At 46.0% G+C, this 19,718-nt stretch overlaps 1 protein-coding gene across 7 annotated transcripts in view; it reads right to left on the bottom strand.

Moving 5' to 3' along the window:
- Nucleotides 1–19,718, bottom strand: part of Fer (FER tyrosine kinase) — a 302,445-nt gene that overhangs the window by 56,724 nt on the left and 226,003 nt on the right. For all 7 annotated transcript variants that reach the window (XM_051154426.1, XM_051154423.1, XM_051154427.1 and 4 more), the window contains one exon: nt 4,303–4,426. In XM_051154426.1, coding sequence (XP_051010383.1) covers nt 4,303–4,426 — 124 coding nt within the window. The remainder of the gene's footprint in view (nt 1–4,302; nt 4,427–19,718) is intronic.

Here is a 19,718-nt window from a genome sequence, read left to right as displayed (position 1 = left end):
AATCTAAACACAAGATTTTTTTTTAGTTTCACATATACCTTCTTATACATAGCATAATGGTAATTTTATAAAAGTTTTAGTAACTTAAAATATGAAATGAAGTTTTGAAGTGTGGGGTTTTCCCACTGTGTCATCACGATGGGGCCCATGATTGTCCTAATTTGGATCATTTCAGACCTCAGGTCTCCCAAGTAGGAGCACTTAGCATGCACTGCAGTTAAAGGGTCTGTGAAACCCTCGATCAGTCACAAGCCTGGCTTGTCAGACTTTAACTCACAGAGCTGTTCCTTCATAACAGAAGCAGCACTGTGCCAGGGCAGTGAGGTCTGAAGTCGTCCGACCTTTAAGAACAGATGACCTTTTTTGTTACTGATGACGAAATGGAACTGGGTAATATTCCCACACCTCTCTGTAGATTGTGATTTTTAACTCAAGCACATGACAATAAAGGTTTATCCAAGAATGGCAATGTGTAACCAACTTTAGAAATAAATCAAAGTAAAATCTTACTGTGAGATCCATCAAAAATAAAATCATGTATCCATTACCACTTATATCTAGCATGTATTTAATGATTTAATTTCAGAATAAGGCAGAGGTAGTGCCCTTTACAGCATGGCACAAGGACCGGATAGCACATCACTGTAAGGGTTGCCATAGCACAACTCCTCAGTGTACTGCAGATAAAATCAAGAACAAGAGACAATTTCACATTGCCTTATAAAGTAATTTTAAAAAAAATATTGTCAATTAAAGCTAAGTCCAAACAAAAATATTCAAGTCCCTATCTCGGAGCTGAAACAGTTACAGTTAAAAACAGACTCAAGAGAACTATGCTGGAAGTTAATGGGAACAAAACCAAACACATCCCGAAGGCAGGCCACTTCTGGATGCTTCCTTTACTCTCTTCACTGAATTTTTACATTTATTTTTTCCTTCATAAAAGATTACTTTGATTTTCTTATAGTAACAAACACACACACGCATATACACACAGAAAGAAAATGTGTCACTCAAATGTTAAGAAGAATTATTTGGCAGGAAGACAATTAGAAATATTTTCACATTCTGAGTTCTAACTTAGCTAATGGATCAGTGAACACAAAAACATTTGTAGATTATAAAAATGAAGCATATTATAAGTTGCTTCTTGTATCTCACAATCTTCATGCATGCATTTTAGTAATGTTTAGGATGTTAAAAATGAAGCTCAAACCCAGAGAACCAACTAACCTGGGCTCATAGGGGCCACAGAGACTGAGCTGCCCACAGGGAGCCTGCGCTGCTCATATGTTACAGCTGCGCAGCTTGGCCTTCTCGTGGGGCTCCTAAGAGTGGGAGCCGAGCTGTCCCTGACTCTGCTGCTGCCCTTGGACCCTTGTCTAGCCTTGATAGGAGAAGAGGTTCTTAGTCTTACTGCAGCTTGCTGTGCCATGGCTAGTGGGTGTTCATGGGAGCCCTGCCATCTTCTGAAGAGACATACAGAAGAGGCACAGGGAAGGGGCTGGGAGGAGGGACGGAGGGAAAACTGCAGTTAGGGGAGATAAAAAACGAGGCTCAGTGATTTACTCATTATCTGAATAGTAATAAAATTTCATCATGGGTTCTATTATTTAAATTAATTTTTACAATACCCCATCAGAAATTATTGCAGAAAACACAACACTGAATTAAGCATAACATATTTTGGGTATTTCTTTAATAATATGCACTGACCATGCTTGAAACTACAAAGCAAGTTGACTCCACTCTGATTACTGCTTCTCCCAGAGAACCAGCTCCCCAGGCTGGCACATGTGGCCGAGCTTACCCTCTCAACACAGTGCCAGCTCTGGCTGGAGTGAAATGAAGAGAAGCCACACAGCAACAAAACCTCTCTGCTGTAGATATCTAGATATCTAGTTCATGATTAGCAAGGGAATAAGAGATTCATTAGGAGAATTCAGTGGGGTGTGATCACAGAAAGCCATACACTGTTCTGACACTGTGGCTCGTAAGATTATGTCAAATATTAAACAGAAATATATTTATGAGAATAAAGGCAGAAGGTTACTGAATGCCAAGAATGGCAAGATTAGGGCTCTTATGCTAATGACTATCAATCCTGACTATCAATCCTGACTCTCTGTAGCACATCCTCGGTTTCTTAGCACATACCACAGAGAGCCAACGCCAGTCTCTGAAGGCTGCCATGAACACGGAGACCTACTTACTACACCTGCTCTCAGTGACACTGTACAAGGGCTCAACAGTGAGATCTTGCCAGCTATCTAATACACATAACTGCTAGAGACAGGCAAAGAGTGGCTTTCAAATACATGTAAAACTATGAAAATTAATAAAAAGGAAAATGAAAAACAGTATTAGAGCGCATCATGTTGTGACTTCAGCATAGAAAATTCAATGCCATTGCCATCAGTAGTCTAGAATGGGTTTAATCCTAATGATTAAAAAGCCATCCTCTTGCAGGGTAAGTCATCACTGCAGATAACACGGAACTAAAGCAACGGTTCCTCAAATGCAGAACAGCCAAAACTAGAGATCATTACGGTCTGATTCAATTACAGGGCTAATTCAAGGCTACCATGGAAAACAGTCAGACTCTGTCTCAAAATAAGATGTACAAAGAGGGTTTGGGATTGAACTCAGTGGTAGAGCACTTCCTAGCCTCAACTCCCAGTCCTGTGGTGGGAGGAGGAGGACTCAGCATATTAGAGATAATTCACAAAGTATCTGAGTAGTTTTAATGATGTATATTTCTCAGTATTACTTATTATGTTACTTACTAATTATAGCCACAGATGGCCCAATAGGAAACAAAAAACCCCAAGAGTAGCTACTATAGAGAATTTGATGAAATGTTTGATATATACCTTAAAGTCTCAGAAAAAAATTTACAAATGTTCTCAAAATATACGCATGAGACCTTTTATGTTTTCATAGTTTTAACATGGTTTACTCTAGCTTGATTGTTAAGGCTTACAAATCTCTATAGTGACTTGGCACATCTTTATACAAAGTAAGACAGAAGTATAGTGGTATGGCTGAGTCACAGTCATTTTAAGTTTCAGAAGACAGTATGCACACTGATATTTTTAAAAAGTAAATGCAATTACTGAACAATATAAAAAACCGCACTGCAGATGAAGACAGTGCTGTCTTGCTGTGCTTCTCTATCATATAACCTCCCCACAGCGCCCAATCAACACTCTCAGCACAGTGTCAAGGCGAAGGCAGTGTGAGGAGAGGCCTCAGCCAAAAGCCAGAGCACGAATGAAGGCAGCAGGTAAGGGCTGTGGCAGCCAGGCGTGGCAAGGAGCCCTCCTCCAGGGTGCCAGGGTGGTGGTCTGCTTCCAGCAAGTAACAGCTGCACAGCTCGCTGCGCCCCGTTCCTCATGCCCACCTAACCGCACCTGAGACGGGCACAGAGTCTGCAACGGTCTCAAGGTGCAGTGCATTCCATGTTAAAGGGCACTCTCAGCTCCCAACAAGTAAATCCACAGCCTGGGGGCTGGAGAGCTGGCTCAGGGGTTAGGAGCTTTTGCTGCTCTCAGAGAATTTCCAACACACATGGCTGCTCACAACCAGTCATAACTTGTTCCCAGGGGATTACACATAAACATTTTTGAAAAATCTTAAAAATGAAAATAAAACCATAATCTGCGAAGCAAGAAGACAAGGAAGGCCACTATGCACAATCAGAGCAAGCTTTCTAAAACTCCCCTTGAGAGAACCATTGGAAATCTTTTACCCTTGGCCAGCTTCACAGCTAAGAATTACTGTTACAGCTGGGTGTAGTGGCGCACCCCTTTAATCCAGCAAGCAGGAGGCAGAAGCAGGTGGATCTCCGAGTTTGAGGCTAACCTACCTAGCCTACATAGCGAGTTCCCGGACAGCCAGGGTTACAGAGAAACCGTGTTTCAAACAAACAAGAACAAGAACAAGATGATGTCACACCAACAAAGGGAGAATTATGCTTATAGAGTTATGCTCTCCCTGGGTTTGGAAAATGACAGCAACACATGAAGCCACTTTCTGACTTCAGTGCAGGCCATGTCAGGCTATTCATGATTAAATAAAGCCATTTCTAACTAAGGGGTTACATCACTTTCTAATTAGTACTTACCTCTAGTAAGGGATGGAGCAAGCATTTCTGTAAAGTTATCAAAGAACGCTTTTACGTAAAATACAAAGAACAACACGCAAGCTTTATGAAAGGAATCCACTATCGTATTACAGAAGTGTTTCCGTTTTCTAGGACTGTACTCAGAAGGTGAAAGCGCTTTTAAGAATCCCGCTTACCTGTGTATGCAGTTTTTGCTCTCGAGATACATCATGCCAGCAGCAACGTCCAAGGAAAACCTGACCAACTGCTTGAGCTTCAGCTCGTCCTTCCTCTTCCTCAGAAAGGACAGGAAATCGCCTCCTAGAGGAGTGGACGAAGAGAAAAGAGGTTAAACGTGGTGGGAGTCACACGTCACATTTCTAGTCCATTAGGAACCCGGGCAGAACAGAGAGCCCTGTAGGCTCAACTGTGCTCATGTCCCAGGCTCCTGCATGCAGAACAGAAGAAGCACGGAAACAGTACATCCCAGGGAAGCAGGTGCCGTCGAGTATGTAAACTGTCTCAAGCCATGAGCTGCCAAACACATCTCTCCACAACTGTGTGCGCTCATTTATTTTATTGACATTTTCTAAGAAACTTTATTTTCTCTAATAACAAATAAAATACAAGTTAAATGACATTAACTTCTAGATCTGTGATTTATTAAAACTATTTAAACTATACCATCTGTGTAGAATAAAAAAAACCCAGCAGGTTATGATTCTAATACAAGTTTGTTATTCACGTACTCTGCCCTTGGTGTCTTTCTGGCTGCGTGTCCAGCCTCTTAACAACCTAGTCATCTCTACACCCTCCAATGAGGTCTCAGAAACCCTTCTTAACTGTCACAGCACAAGCCATAGTACAACATAGACAGTAATTTAAAACTTAGGCTCATTTCATGAAGTTAGAACAAAGTTAAATTGATTCTAACGATATAGTTCCCTTATCTCAATATATCTCAACTCTTGAACTATTATAGCTTAGATGCAATTTTCATTTTAAATATTTAATTGACATTTAGGTTTAATAAAACTTAGAACTGAAAAGTAGATCCAAATGCTTAAGTTATGCCAAATATTCTTAAAAGTTCTTGACAACTAAGTCAAGCATAAAATTTTAAGCATAAATCAATTAAAATTAAAGTTCAGCACTTTCCTCAACTGACTACATTTCAAGAGGCATGCATGGCTGGTGCCGAGCTGACTGCTCAGCGCAGTTGCAGTTGCATTTGGTGCTCTGTGTTGGAGCTCTAATCAGGCCTCCTATGCCTGGGCTGCGTGCTAGCCCAGGCCACCGAGCCAGAGCTGCTGCGGTGGCACTTGCTGCAGTAGGGTCAGGTTACTTTTCCTCCTCTTTTCCTCCCTCCCCATGTAGCAGCCCAGCTCTCCCACAGACAGACCCAGGGCCCAGCACATGCTAGGCCAGGCCCAATCGCATGCTGCCAGCCATGTTTCCCTTTGCAGACTGTTTATGGTTTATGGTATTAAGCAGATGGTGACGTGTGCTTGAACTCATGACCCGAAGAGCAGCCATTCACTTTCCATCAAGCCTCTGTAGTAAACCACCAACTGCACAGAAGGCTATCCCTGGTCGCCATTCCTGAACCTCTCACACTCTGCTGAAGATTGAGGTATCCTTAAGTAGGAAAACTCCACAAGAGAAGAGCGAGTAGCTTTTTCTTAACAACTAGAAAATAAACACCCACCTAAATCTACTTAAAATTTCCCCTTTCTTACCTCTTAGGCACAATTAATGGTTAAACATGTTTTGTGGACCACTTAGAAAATCTAATAGGCCTTTTACCTTTAAAAAATAAACTTAAAAAGGAGACAATTCAGCTCTCCTGTTCATTCTGAAGATCTATTTTTATAATTTTAAGTATAAATATGTGTGTGCACGCGCGCCCGCCCACAGATTTCACAGGTATCAAAATGAGGTGCAGGGTTTGGTGAGGCAGTGAGCTTTTGTTTCAGCAATGGAGAGGAACCCCACTGAACCCCATTTCCTCACTCTGTTAGGAGCTGGGAACCAGCTGAGCTATTCTGGAGGCCTGAGAACTGGGAAAACCACAAGACAGGAGTCTTAAGTTAGTCTGCATCAGTGAGTGCTGTGGGAGGGGCAGACTTAACCAACTGTAGAGTACAGGCTACAGCAGGCTCTACTCGGACCATGAAGTAAGGGAAAGCTGGCTTGGCTAAGAGTGGATCTCATGCCCTGAGAATAATCCTAGAGTTGGACAGCCCTGAGGCTTGGGCTAGCGAATGGACCAACTCTGGAGCCACCTATCTGCCACCTACTGCTGCAGAGCCCCAAACTCTCCAGCTTGGATGGTCTCCCCTACAGCCACAGCTGCAGCCCTTCAGCAGGGGACTCCATCCTGAGGAGACCTTGCGATGACAGACCTCAGTGCTGTGGCTGCTTCTTTCACTCCCACGCACTTGGAGACACCTTCAGCTCAAATCTACCACAGACAACACAAGCTGGCCATGCTATTGATCCAGAGCTATGGAAGAGACATGATGCCAGGAGAAAGCTTTGAAAATTACTAGCAAAACAGATCCAAGACCTGAAAGAGGATGCAAATAAGCAGATTAGCCCAATCTTGGGCATGGTGAGAAACATTGGCAACATGGAGAAAAATGTTAGAAAAAATGGATGAGAAAAACAGTAAAAATGATAAAGTCAGTAGCATGAAAGAATTCAATCACGCAAATCCAGATTTTTCAGGAAAAAATTGAAATGAAAACTCAATGAACAGTATTATAAATAGGCTTGACTAACTAGAAGAAATATTGGAAATAGACAACAAGGTCAAGGAAATTCTATACTTAGATGTCAGCAACGGGAAGGGAAAACCAAACATTTCAACAGCATCCAAGATGGTGTTCTTGCCATGTGGTCAACAGGGCAACCTACAACAATCCAGTAGCGAACGAAAGTAGTTGAGATAAAAACTAAAGGCATAGAGAACCTATACAGTGAAAAATTCCCCAAATTTAGAGAAATAAATGACACCCCTGTAAACAAGGAAATATTTACAAGGGCATTTAGAAAGAACCCTAGGTAGGCTTGATCAGAAAATACCCTCACTATGACATATTATAGTCGCAATGTCAACATTCCAAAGAACCAAGTAGAAACTATAAAGGGGAAACACCAACATACAAAGAAAAACACACCAAATAACATCGCATCTCTCATCAGCACTCTGAAAACCCAGAAGAATATAACACAATGTATCCAAGCCCTGAAGGTAACAGAGGGATAAATACCACAAAGACTTCTTGGAAAGGTCATATGTTTGCCTACTGATGTAAAAGCTTCCAAACATACATCTATATACACACATGAAAGAAGTTAAAATGCAGTTATCATTTAACTGGGCAACAAAGTACATACTAGACACCAGAGGCTTACAAATAAACAGGACATGTCTGTAGGCCATGAAAGCAGAAAGGTGACCATGAGAGGGGAGGTGAGATCTTTCGGGATGGGAGGGAGACAGAGGGGGAAAGTAATGCTGTACCTGTGACAGAGGAGATGCAAATATTTAAGAGGTAGAGATGGAACCAACAAGAGAGAGATGAGAAGGATTGAAGAGGGCCGATCTAAATAAAACGATGAGTATACAGAAAAATCCCACATTATATGTTAACCAAAGAAAGCCAAGAGAAGAAAGAATCCCAAAGTAAGTGGTAAATGTCCCATGGAGTGGAGCATGGCACTGAAGTTAGGATAAGCAGAAAGTAATTCAGCCTCGGGCTAGTAAACTTCTTCTCGTACACACTACAAATGAGTACCAGTGAGTAAGGAGCTGGGCACGCCGCAGTTGTAGCGTTTAAGGTAGTTCAGTGGGTACAGCTGTTTCCTCTCAACTTAATTACTATCATTTCCATTGAGTGTCACATTCCAAACACCTCTAAGACGCTGGGATACATATAATATCCATGCACATATTACATGTAGTATATAGTATGATACATATGTGTGCACATGGCATAGAGTACTATATGTTGCAGTGAATACCTTATGTTCAAAGTGGACAAAGGAAGGTAAGTAACTTCCCTTCCGCAAGTCAGCCAGAAGAGGACTGCACATGAAAGCAAGATAGTATTATACAGGGATAATGGTTTATAAGACAATGTTTAATGCCTTCTCAATAGCAACTGCTGTTTTACTATAGAGATACCATGGCATGTTAAAGTGTATGGACATAAAGCACACTGTCTAGGCTTCATTAACCCACACAGCCTTGAGTTCTTCCTATAATTTCCCCAAACGTCTACAAAGGGGCCTCTAATGCTGTCTCTTAATAAAAATGTACCCACAGCACCAAGCATGCCCTCGGATGCCGAGCACAGTCATTTTGACTGCGGTTCCTTCATAAAGGAGCCATGGCTGCTGCTTTTGCATCCCCTGCTTTCCCTCAGGCACTGCCATTTCCTGTCATGGCCTGGGCCATGACCCTGCTTTAGATGGAACTGACCCATCTTCAGCCAGGAGGCTAGTCTTAGACCGCTGTAACCCAGCCAATGATGTCCGTGCATCTGCCCACGTGACTAGTTCAGAGACTGGCACATGAGTTCATCCAGGCCACTGAGAATGCAGAATGTGATTGAGAGGAAGACAGAACTATTTTTTTGTTTTGCTTTATCTCTAGAGAAGTATCAGAAAAGAGTTTCAATAAATACAGTAGCACATAAACAATAACACCTTAGGAGGAAACATTTGGCATCTGAAAAGTGTCGTAGGAGCCAGTTATACTGGCACACTCATGTGATTCTAGCATTCAGGAGACGAAGGATAAAAATCACAAGTTTGAAGCCAACTTGAGACACAGTGAAAGCCTGTCACGGGAAGGAGAGAAAAGAAAGGGGAAAGGGAAGGAAAAGAAATAAAAAGGAAGAGAAGAAAGGAAAGGGGGAAAAGTAAGGAAGTGAAGGGAGGATGGGGAAGGGGAAGGAGGAAGAGAAAAGAAGGGAGAAAGGAAAGAAGCCAAACAAATAAAGGACCATCCACCCGATCACCACACGAGCAACACAATGCAGACTGCAGTGGAGAAAGAGACTGCCTGACCAACTGGAGTCCCTGGATTGCATGCTGCCTGAGGAAAGAATGCCTCCGCCCTGGAGCACACAGATTTTGTAAAAATAGAGTTTTGCATATATTTTCTGTACTATTAACTTAAAGGGGTACAATGACAGTATAAAAAGGGCAATTTTCTTGATTAACCAAAGACATTCAGTGCTTTGGACAAGCAGAACACGCAACTGAGAACTGGTCAAACTTACCACTGTACACAGAGCACATGAAGCTAGCATTTTCAGCAGCATTCTCAAATATTTCCAAAATTCCATGTCACAAAACATGGATTTACTGTTCTTCTGTTGTTGATGGAGCACTAAGAAACTGCTCGTATTTAACCTAAATTCAGATCGTGTCAACAGAAATAATGTATCAATTTGTAATTGAAGAAAAAGGATTATCAAGGCAATACTACTAACAACTTGTCAGTGAATCAGAGAGAAATCTAAATTTTATCTGCAAATAACTTCCAAGGCTATTAAAGGTACCTGCCACCAGTAATATAGAAAATGCACAGTTCAGCATCCTTGATGCTACATGGGACCAGTGAACACACAGCAGCACGTGGGCGTGGCTCAGGAGATGGCTGGTGCAGAGTGGGCTTAGCTGGAATGAATGCGTGCTGACTGTTGAGTGCAGTCATCACAGGTTACGCTATGAGCGATCCACAGAAGTGAATTAAAGCATCACATCTGGTCTAGCCGATGGACAGGACATTCTCCACTGGTGAGTAGAGAGTGGACACTGACTTTCACACGAACTCTGGTACCCCATTTTGACCACGTCCTCTTGATGGGGAGGCCTGGCGGCACTCAGAGGAAGGATAGCAGGCTATCAAGAAGAGGCTTGATACCCTATGAGCATATACAGGGGGAGGAAGTGCCCCTCAGTCACAGACATAGGGAAAGGGAGTAAAGGGAAAGTGGGAGGGAGGGAGGAATGAGAGGATACAAGGGATGGGATAACAATTGAGATGTAATATGAATAAATTAATAAAATATAAAAAACCCATCACATCTGCAAAGGCTTAATACAAAAAGAGGTCATGTGTGCAAAGGGAAGATTGAAAACAGAAAGACCAAGGGATGGGTTCATGGGCAGATTTCCTGGTTGCATTTTCTTCTTTGAAAGGGTTTGCTGAGAAGCTTGTTAGAGACAACAGAAGGCAGCTCTGAAATGCAGACCCGGATGTGTGGGCTTCCCCAGTCGGCTGTCCTTTCAGATGCTGCTAACAGGCTGCTTTATTAGGGCAGCCAAAGGGCAGAACCCTTTCATTCTCTCTTTGCAGAGGAGCTCTGAGGAAACACTCTGACACTATTATGATTCTGAGTCTGTGAAGCAGAGCACATTTCCCTGTGTTTTTAAGCTCCTACTCACGTGATAGCTACAGTTCTGACAGGCGTGGTGTCAGCAGCTAGGAGAGAAACCATGGTCAATTGTCACAAGCCCCTAGGATGGAAGGTCTGTCGGGCCTTTGAAGCAATCCCCTGCAGCCTATTTATGCTCTTGTTAAGAACATTGAATTTACTTGCCTGGTGTTTTCAGGGTAGGGATTTCAGTCATACTATCAAACCCAGCTCTTTGACTGTTTCTGTTAGTAAAGGTTTTTGAGAACACTGTCACATCTGTCCCACTTGTATGTACTGTAAGTGGAGACTGTTCTGACACATGGCAGAGTTACATCAGAGGCTGTTTGGCTGTTATGCCTTAAAATTTACTATCTGGCCATGTACACAAAAACTTGGCCAACTGAGCTCTAAAGTTATCTACTTTCCACCTATATGGCACTTTTCTTTTTCACAGAAAATACTACAATTAGCAATCACTTACTGACTAGTATATATGTGCATGGGCACACATGGATTTTCATTTATTTTTACTAACATTCATTTTACATCGCAATCACAGCTCCCTTAATACATGGATTTTTAATAATGCTATCACGTGCATTATTAAAAACCACTTACTTGTGCATATGTGCATGAGTACACTCTTATTGCCATTTGTACTACTACAAACCACCTTTTGACTGGTGCGCAGCCATGCTAGCATGTGCACTTAAAGGTCAGAGGACACCTGCAGAAGTGGTACACAGCCATGCTAGCATGTGCACTTGAAGGTCTGGGGACACCTGCAGGAGTGGTACACAGCCATGCTAGCATGTGCACATGGAGGTCTGAGGACACCTGCAGGAGTGGTACACAGCCATGCTAGCATGTGCACTTGAAGGTCTGGGGACACCTGCAGGAGTGGTGTGCAGCCATGCTAGCATGTGCACTTGGAGGTCTGAGGACACCTGCAGGAGTGGTACACAGTCATGCTAGCATGTGCACATGCAGGTCTGAGGACACCTGCAGGAGTGGTGCGCAGCCATGCTAGCATGTGCACATGGAGGTCAGAGGACACCTGCAGGAGTGGTACACAGCCATGCTAGCATGTGCACTTGGAGGTCTGGGGACACCTGCAGGAGTGGTACACAGCCATGCTAGCATGTGCACTTGGAGGTCTGAGGACACCTGCAGGAATGGTGTGCAGCCATGCTAGCATGTGCACTTGGAGGTCAGAGGACACCTGCAGGAGTGGTACACAGCCATGCTAGCATGTGCACTTGGAGGTCTGAGGACACCTGCAGGAGTGGTACACAGCCATGCTAGCATGTGCACTTGGAGGTCTGCGGACACCTGCAGGAGTGGTACGCAGCCATGCTAGCATGTGCACTTGGAGGTCTGGGGACACCTGCAGGAGTGGTACACAGCCATGCTAGCATGTGCACTTGAAGGTCTGCGGACACCTGCAGAAGTGGTGTGCAGCCATGCTAGCATGTGCACTTGGAGTCTGAGGACACCTGCAGGAGTGGTACACAGCCATGCTAGCATGTGCACTTGAAGGTCTGGGCACACCTGCAGGAGTGGTACACAGTCATGCTAGCATGTGCACATGGAGGTCTGAGGACACCTGCAGGAATGGTGTGCAGCCATGCTAGCATGTGCACTTGGAGGTCTGAGGACACCTGCAGGAGTGGTACACAGCCATGCTAGCATGTGCACTTGGAGGTCTGGGGACACCTGCAGGAGTGGTACGCAGCCATGCTAGCATGTGCACTTGAAGGTCTGGGGACACCTGCAGGAGTGGTACACAGCCATGCTAGCATGTGCACTTGGAGGTCTGGGGACACCTGCAGGAGTGGTACGCAGCCATGCTAGCATGTGCACTTGGAGGTCTGGGGACACCTGCAGGAGTGGTACGCAGCCATGCTAGCATGTGCACTTGGAGGTCTGGGGACACCTGCAAAAGTGGTACGCAGCCATGCTAGCATGTGCACTTGAAGGTCTGGGGACACCTGCAGGAGTGGTACACAGCCATGCTAGCATGTGCACTTGGAGGTCTGGGGACACCTGCAGGAGTGGTACGCAGCCATGCTAGCATGTGCACTTGGAGGTCTGAGGACACCTGCAGGAGTGGTACACAGCCATGCTAGCATGTGCACTTGGAGGTCTGGGGACACCTGCAGGAGTGGTACGCAGCCATGCTAGCATGTGCACTTGAAGGTCTGGGGACACCTGCAGGAGTGGTACACAGCCATGCTAGCATGTGCACTTGGAGGTCTGGGGACACCTGCAGGAGTGGTACGCAGCCATGCTAGCATGTGCACTTGGAGGTCTGGGGACACCTGCAGGAGTGGTACGCATCCATGCTAGCATGTGCACTTGGAGGTCTGGGGACACCTGCAGGAGTGGTACGCAGCCATGCTAGCATGTGCACTTGAAGGTCTGGGGACACCTGCAGGAGTGGTACACAGCCATGCTAGCATGTGCACTTGGAGGTCTGGGGACACCTGCAGGAGTGGTACGCAGCCATGCTAGCAGGAGCACTTGAAGGTCTGGGGACACCTGCAGGAGTGGTACACAGCCATGCTAGCATGTGCACTTGGAGGTCTGGGGACACCTGCAGGAGTGGTACACAGCCATGCTAGCATGTGCACTTGGAGGTCTGAGGACACCTGCAGGAATGGTGTGCAGCCATGCTAGCATGTGCACTTGGAGGTCTGAGGACACCTGCAGGAGTGGTGTGCAGCCATGCTAGCATGTGCACTGAAGGTCAGAGGACACCTGCAGGAGTGGTACACAGCCATGCTAGCATGTGCACATGATGTCTGGGACACCTGCAGAAGTGGTACACAGCCATGCTAGCATGTGCACTTGGAGGTCTGAGGACACCTGCAGGATTGGTACACAGCCATGCTAGCATGTGCACATGATGGTCTGGGGACACCTGCAGGAGTGGTACGCAGCCATGCTAGCATGTGCACTTGGAGGTCTGGGGACACCTGCAGGAGTGGTACGCAGCCATGCTAGCATGTGCACTTGGAGGTCTGGGACACCTGCAGGAGTGGTACGCAGCCATGCTAGCATGTGCACTTGGAGGTCTGGGGACACCTGCAAAAGTGGTACGCAGCCATGCTAGCATGTGCACTTGAAGGTCTGGGGACACCTGCAGGAGTGGTACACAGCCATGCTAGCATGTGCACTTGGAGGTCTGGGGACACCTGCAGAGTGGTACGCAGCCATGCTAGCATGTGCACTTGGAGGTCTGAGGACACCTGCAGGAGTGGTTACACAGCCATGCTAGCATGTGCACTTGGAGGTCTGGGGACACCTGCAGGAGTGGTACGCAGCCATGCTAGCATGTGCACTTGGAGGTCTGGGGACACCTACAGGAGTGGTACGCAGCCATGCTAGCATGTGCACTTGGAGGTCTGGGGACACCTGCAGGAGTGGTACGCAGCCATGCTAGCATGTGCACTTGAGGTCTGGGGAACACTGCAAAAGTGGTACGCAGCCATGCTAGCATGTGCACTTGAAGGTCTGGGGACACTGCAGGAGTGGTACACAGCCATGCTAGCATGTGCACTTGGAGGTCTGGGGACACCTGCAGGAGTGGTACGCCGCATGTAGCATGTGCACTTGGAGGTCTGAGGGACACCTGCAGGATTGGTACACAGCCATGCTAGCATGTGCCAACTTGGAGGTCTGGGGACACCTGCAGGAGTGGTACGCAGCATGCTAGCATGTGCACTTGAAGGTCTGGGGACACCTGCAAAAAGTGGTACACAGCCATGCTAGCATGTGCACTTGGAGGTCTGGGGACACCTGCAGGAGTGGTACGCAGCCATGCTAGCATGTGCACTTGGAGGTCTGGGACACCTGCAGGAGTGGTACGCAGCCATGCTAGCATGTGCACTTGGAGGTCTGGGGACACCTGCAGGAGTGGTACACAGCCATGCTAGCATGTGCACTTGGAGGTCTGAGGACACCTGCAGGAATGGTGTGCAGCCATGCTAGCATGTGCACTTGGAGGTCTGAGGACACCTGCAGGAGTGGTGTGCAGCCATGCTAGCATGTGCACTTGGAGGTCTGAGGACACCTGCAGGAGTGGTACACAGCCATGCTAGCATGTGCACATGATGGTCTGGGGACACCTGCAGAAGTGGTACACAGCCATGCTAGCATGTGCACTTGGAGGTCTGAGGACACCTGCAGGAGTGGTACACAGCCATGCTAGCATGTGCACATGATGGTCTGGGGACACCTGCAGGAGTGGTACACAGCCATGCTAGCATGTGCACATGATGGTCTGGGGACACCTGCAGGAGTGGTACACAGCCATGCTAGCATGTGCACTTGGAGGTCTGGGGACACCTGCAGGAGTGGTACACAGCCATGCTAGCATGTGCACTTGAAGGTCTGAGGACACCTGCAGGAGTGGTACACAGCCATGCTAGCATGTGCACATGATGGTCTGGGGACACCTGCAGAAGTGGTACACAGCCATGCTAGCATGTGCACTTGGAGGTCTGAGGACACCTGCAGGAGTGGTACACAGCCATGCTAGCATGTGCACCTGCAGGTCTGAGGACACCTGCAGGAGTGGTACATGCCATGCTAGCATGTGCACTGGAGGTCTGAGGACACCTGCAGGAGTGGTACACAGCCATGCTAGCATGTGCACTTGGAGGTCTCGGGACACCTGCAGGAGTGGTACACAGCCATGCTAGCATGTGCACTTGAAGGTCTGCGGACACCTGCAGAAGTGGTGTGCAGCCATGCTAGCATGTGCACTTGAAGGTCTGGGGACACCTGCAGGAGTGGTACACAGCCATGCTAGCATGTGCACTTGGAGGTCTGAGGACACCTGCAGGAGTGGTACACAGCCATGCTAGCATGTGCACATGGAGGTCTGAGGACACCTGCAGGAGTGGTGCGCAGCCATGCTAGCATGTGCATATGGAGGTCTGGGGACACCTGCAGGAGTGGTACACAGCCATGCTAGCATGTGCACTTGGAGGTCTGAGGACACCTGCAGGAATGGTGTGCAGCCATGCTAGCATGTGCACTTGGAGGTCTGAGGACACCTGCAGGAGTGGTACACAGCCATGCTAGCATGTGCACTTGGAGGTCTGGGGACACCTGCAGGAGTGGTACACAGCCATGCTAGCATGTGCACTTGAAGGTCAGAGGACACCTGCAGGAGTGGTACACAGCCATGCTAGCATGTGCACTTGGAGGTCTGGGGACACCTGCAGGAGTGGTACGCAGCCATGCTAGCATGTGCACTTGGAGGTCTGAGGACACCTGCAGGAGTGGTACACAGCCATGCTAGCATGTGCACTTGGAGGTCTGAGGACACCTGCAGGAGTGGTACACAGTCATGCTAGCATGTGCACTTGGAGGTCTGAGGACACCTGCAGGAGTGGTACACAGCCATGCTAGCATGTGCACTTGGAGGTCTGAGGACACCTGCAGGAGTGGTACACAGTCATGCTAGCACGTGCACTTGGAGGTCTGAGGACACCTGCAGGAGTGGTACACAGCCATGCTAGCATGTGCACTTGGAGGTCTGAGGACACCTGCAGGAGTGGTACACAGCCATTCTAGCATGTGCACATGGAGGTCAGAGGACACCTGCAGGAGTGGTACACAGCCATGCTAGCATGTGCACTTGGAGGTCTGAGGACACCTGCAGGAGTGGTACACAGCCATGCTAGCATGTGCACTTGGAGGTCTGAGGACACCTGCAGGAGTGGTACACAGCCATGCTAGCATGTGCACTTGAAGGTCAGAGGACACCTGCAGGAGTGGTACACAGCCATGCTAGCATGTGCACTTGAAGGTCAGAGGACACCTGCAGGAGCTGGTCTTGTCCTTCAGCCAAGCAGCTCCAGGGATCGAATCAGGCCATCATGGCGGGCAGGAGGCATCTTCACCAGAATGAGCATCTCACTGTTCTAGTAAAGCAATTTTTCAATCTCAAAAAGACGGTTAGAAAGATGTATTCACCAGTATTTTATGTCCCAGTGAACATACACCAAGCCCATAGTCTCCTGTCACCCTCTCTATTTGTTTGTATTGTAGGATTCTCTCTTTACTTTGATGTCAAACTATTAGCCTTTGGGTTTCTAAGTTATCTTCCCTCAAATCTTTTGATAATAAAGAAGAAAAATGGTACAAATTTAAACTTCCCTAAATTTTTAAAGAGATATGGGTTGAAAAGACAGCCAGAACTACATTTAAAAGTATTAAGAGCAAAATCTGTAAAATGTTAAGTTAGAAAAGCTAATGATATTTTCAGGAGATCATCAATGAATTTGCCATTAGCTGGATATTACAGAAATATTAAGGTTTTCAAATGAGTGACATCAATGACCACGTGACAAAAATGTCACAGAATTGTAATTTTGAAAAATTAGGAAAGTAGCTAATTTTCCTCTATGCAATTTCATGGGTTGTTATAATGTATACAAATAAAAATATTCAATTATCATATTGATTTATTATAAAAATATAAAGTATGCTACAATATTACACTAATATACTTGCAAAAATTAAATACTTTCCAGCAAAGAGATGAGAATCTCTGTGTGAAAGAAAAATCAAAACATAAATGTCTTCTCTTAGCCTTTGTTTTTACTGTAGTAAAATTCACAGAATAAATTTATTTTCTTAATTTTTAAGCATATAGTTCAATACCACAAATTCCATCACCCTGTTGTTCTATTTTACATTACTGAAAGTACATCTGTTTACTGACAGCCCTGTTCCCCTGCAGGCTCCTGTGGGCATTACCATGCACCTTCCCAGTTCTAAGACGCTAATGATTTGCAGTCACCCCTCATATACATTGATCTCACCATCTTCCCGTGATTGGCCTAGTCCACTTACTGTAATGCCTCAAGCTCATACCTGCTGTGGACTGTCTTCTTTCCCAAGGTGACTAATACCCAATTTTATGTACACGCCACATTTCCTTTTTCCGTGTATCTGTTCACAAGCCTTAGGTTTCTGTTATCTTGACTATTCTGAACAATGCTGAAAGTAAGCACACTTCCGAAACTCTCTTCCAATTCTTGTTTTCAGCCTACTCAGAAGGGATGACTGGGTCACGTGACAGCTCTATCCTTAAGGTTCTTAGTAACCGATGCCACACAGCAGCTTCATTATCCCCATTTTTAGTGTTACTTTTTATAATCCTGCCAGCAGTGCACATGGCTCTCCTTGCCAACACGCGCTGCCTTCTGAGGGCAGTCGTCTAATAGGTGTGAAGTGGCATGTCATCACAATTTCAATTTGCATTTCTCAGGGGTTTTGTTACTTTGAGTGGCACATATGCACGCTCACTTGCTTATCTCCTCTGAATAAATGATTATTCAAATTCTATGTGCAGTTAAAAACCTGTTGTCAGTCTGGTTGTTGAAGAAGATGTCTTTCTTAAAGATACAAACCACTTATCTGGTATGTTTTCCAACCTTTCCCCCATTTCTCAAGATGCTTTTCCCCTCTTAACTGTGTTCTTTGCTGGGCAGAGCGTTCAAGTCTGATGCAGTCTCGATGGTCTGTTTTTGATGCTTATGATGTTGGTGTCACATTGAGAAGCCACTGGCTATTCAAATACTGCGGAACTTTGTGACAAGTTTTATAATTTTAGAATTACATTTACTCTGTGTGTGCTGCTCTAACACTATTTCTGAGACCTGGTAATATACAAAGAGTCAATCTTTCTTTCTCCTGTTGGGGGGGGGGGGGCTGAAGCCTAGAATCAAAGCGGCCAGTGGCTCAGCATCTAGAGAGGACGGGCATAGCCAGCTCCTGACAGTGCTCAGAGGCTATGCTCTTCAGACAGCGAACAACACAAGGACAAAAGAGGATCTAGGAGGTTTTATCCAAACCTCTTATATATTCATCAGTTCTGATCAAGTGAGCTTCACCTTCTCACCAGTAATTCACCTCCTGGATCACCAACACGAAAACAATAGAGTTCTGTTCCTGCCCATCTAAAGTTCATCATTCTCAAAAATAAAATACAACATCTCAAATTTTTGTTTTGGTTTTTTGTTTGTTTTGAGACAGGGTTTCTCTGTGTAGTCTTGTCTGCCCTGGACTCACTTTGTAGACCAGGCTGGCCTCGACCTCACAGAGATCCACCTGCCTCTGCCTCCCAAGCGCCAGGATTATAGGCATGCGCACCATTGCCCAGCTGCCACCAGATTTTTAACTTGCTCCAGATATCAGTCTGAAAAGTCCCAAATCATATGATGTCAATCACACGAGTCAATGTCAAGGTCCACTTCACAGCAGACAGACTCTCTGCTGGGCGTGAGACTGACCTTAATGAGGTGCTTCTACAACATGCTGCTGGATTGAAACTGTGACAGACACTCCCATCCCAAAGGGAGGCAGCCAAGAACACAGGGCAGCTGTGCCATCCCAGCAAGTTCACAACTCAGCAGGGAAAATCAAAGGTACACCCTCGGGACCAAGAACCTTCTCTAACTCTGGACACTGCAGTGGGTCCGGCTGCTAAGGACCCAGTCAGCCCTGGCCTATGTCAGCTATGGTAGCTTGAAGCAGGTTCTCCCAGGCTGTTACAGCATATTTAGTGGTGCTACAATTTTGAGGATGACACTGGACCCATGGCTCTGTGGCCTTGCTTTAGTGCGGAGTTCTGGGGTGGCCCTCTTCTTGGGATAGCTGTCTAAAGGCAGCCATGTCTTTCTAGCACATGCAGTGTTGCAGAGTATTTGATCACACTGTGAACCCTGAGACTGTGTTGTTTATTGGAAAGACCTGTTTCTAATTACAGTGTGGCTCAGCACTACCACACAACTTTAACCCAAGAGCTTTCAGCTTACTGTAAACAGGACTAAAATCAACACTATGTCAAGAGGTTGAGCAAGCAACCAGAAGACAGGGAGGGAACATAGGAAAAAAAAAAAAAACATATAGAGTAAGAGGACTATAGAGAGACCCACAGAAAGCAGAAGAGAGGGGCATTCTGTGTGAGGGATTTTTAGACAGCATGGGGAAGGTGTTTTTGTGTTTTGGGATGTCGGCTAAGGAGGAAGGTCAGCTGGGTGTTTTCTCTGCCTCGCTAAGCTAGCAGGCTTTCACCCCAGCATCTGGCTCCTGAGTCTTTATTGGTAAAAGTGAACAATTGAGATTTTGTTAAAAACAACAACGCACTCTACCTG

This window comes from Acomys russatus, chromosome 12 (assembly GCF_903995435.1).
Source record: "Acomys russatus chromosome 12, mAcoRus1.1, whole genome shotgun sequence".
NCBI classification, from domain to species: Eukaryota; Metazoa; Chordata; class Mammalia; order Rodentia; family Muridae; genus Acomys; species Acomys russatus.
This window is presented reverse-complemented; position numbering and strand designations above follow the sequence as displayed.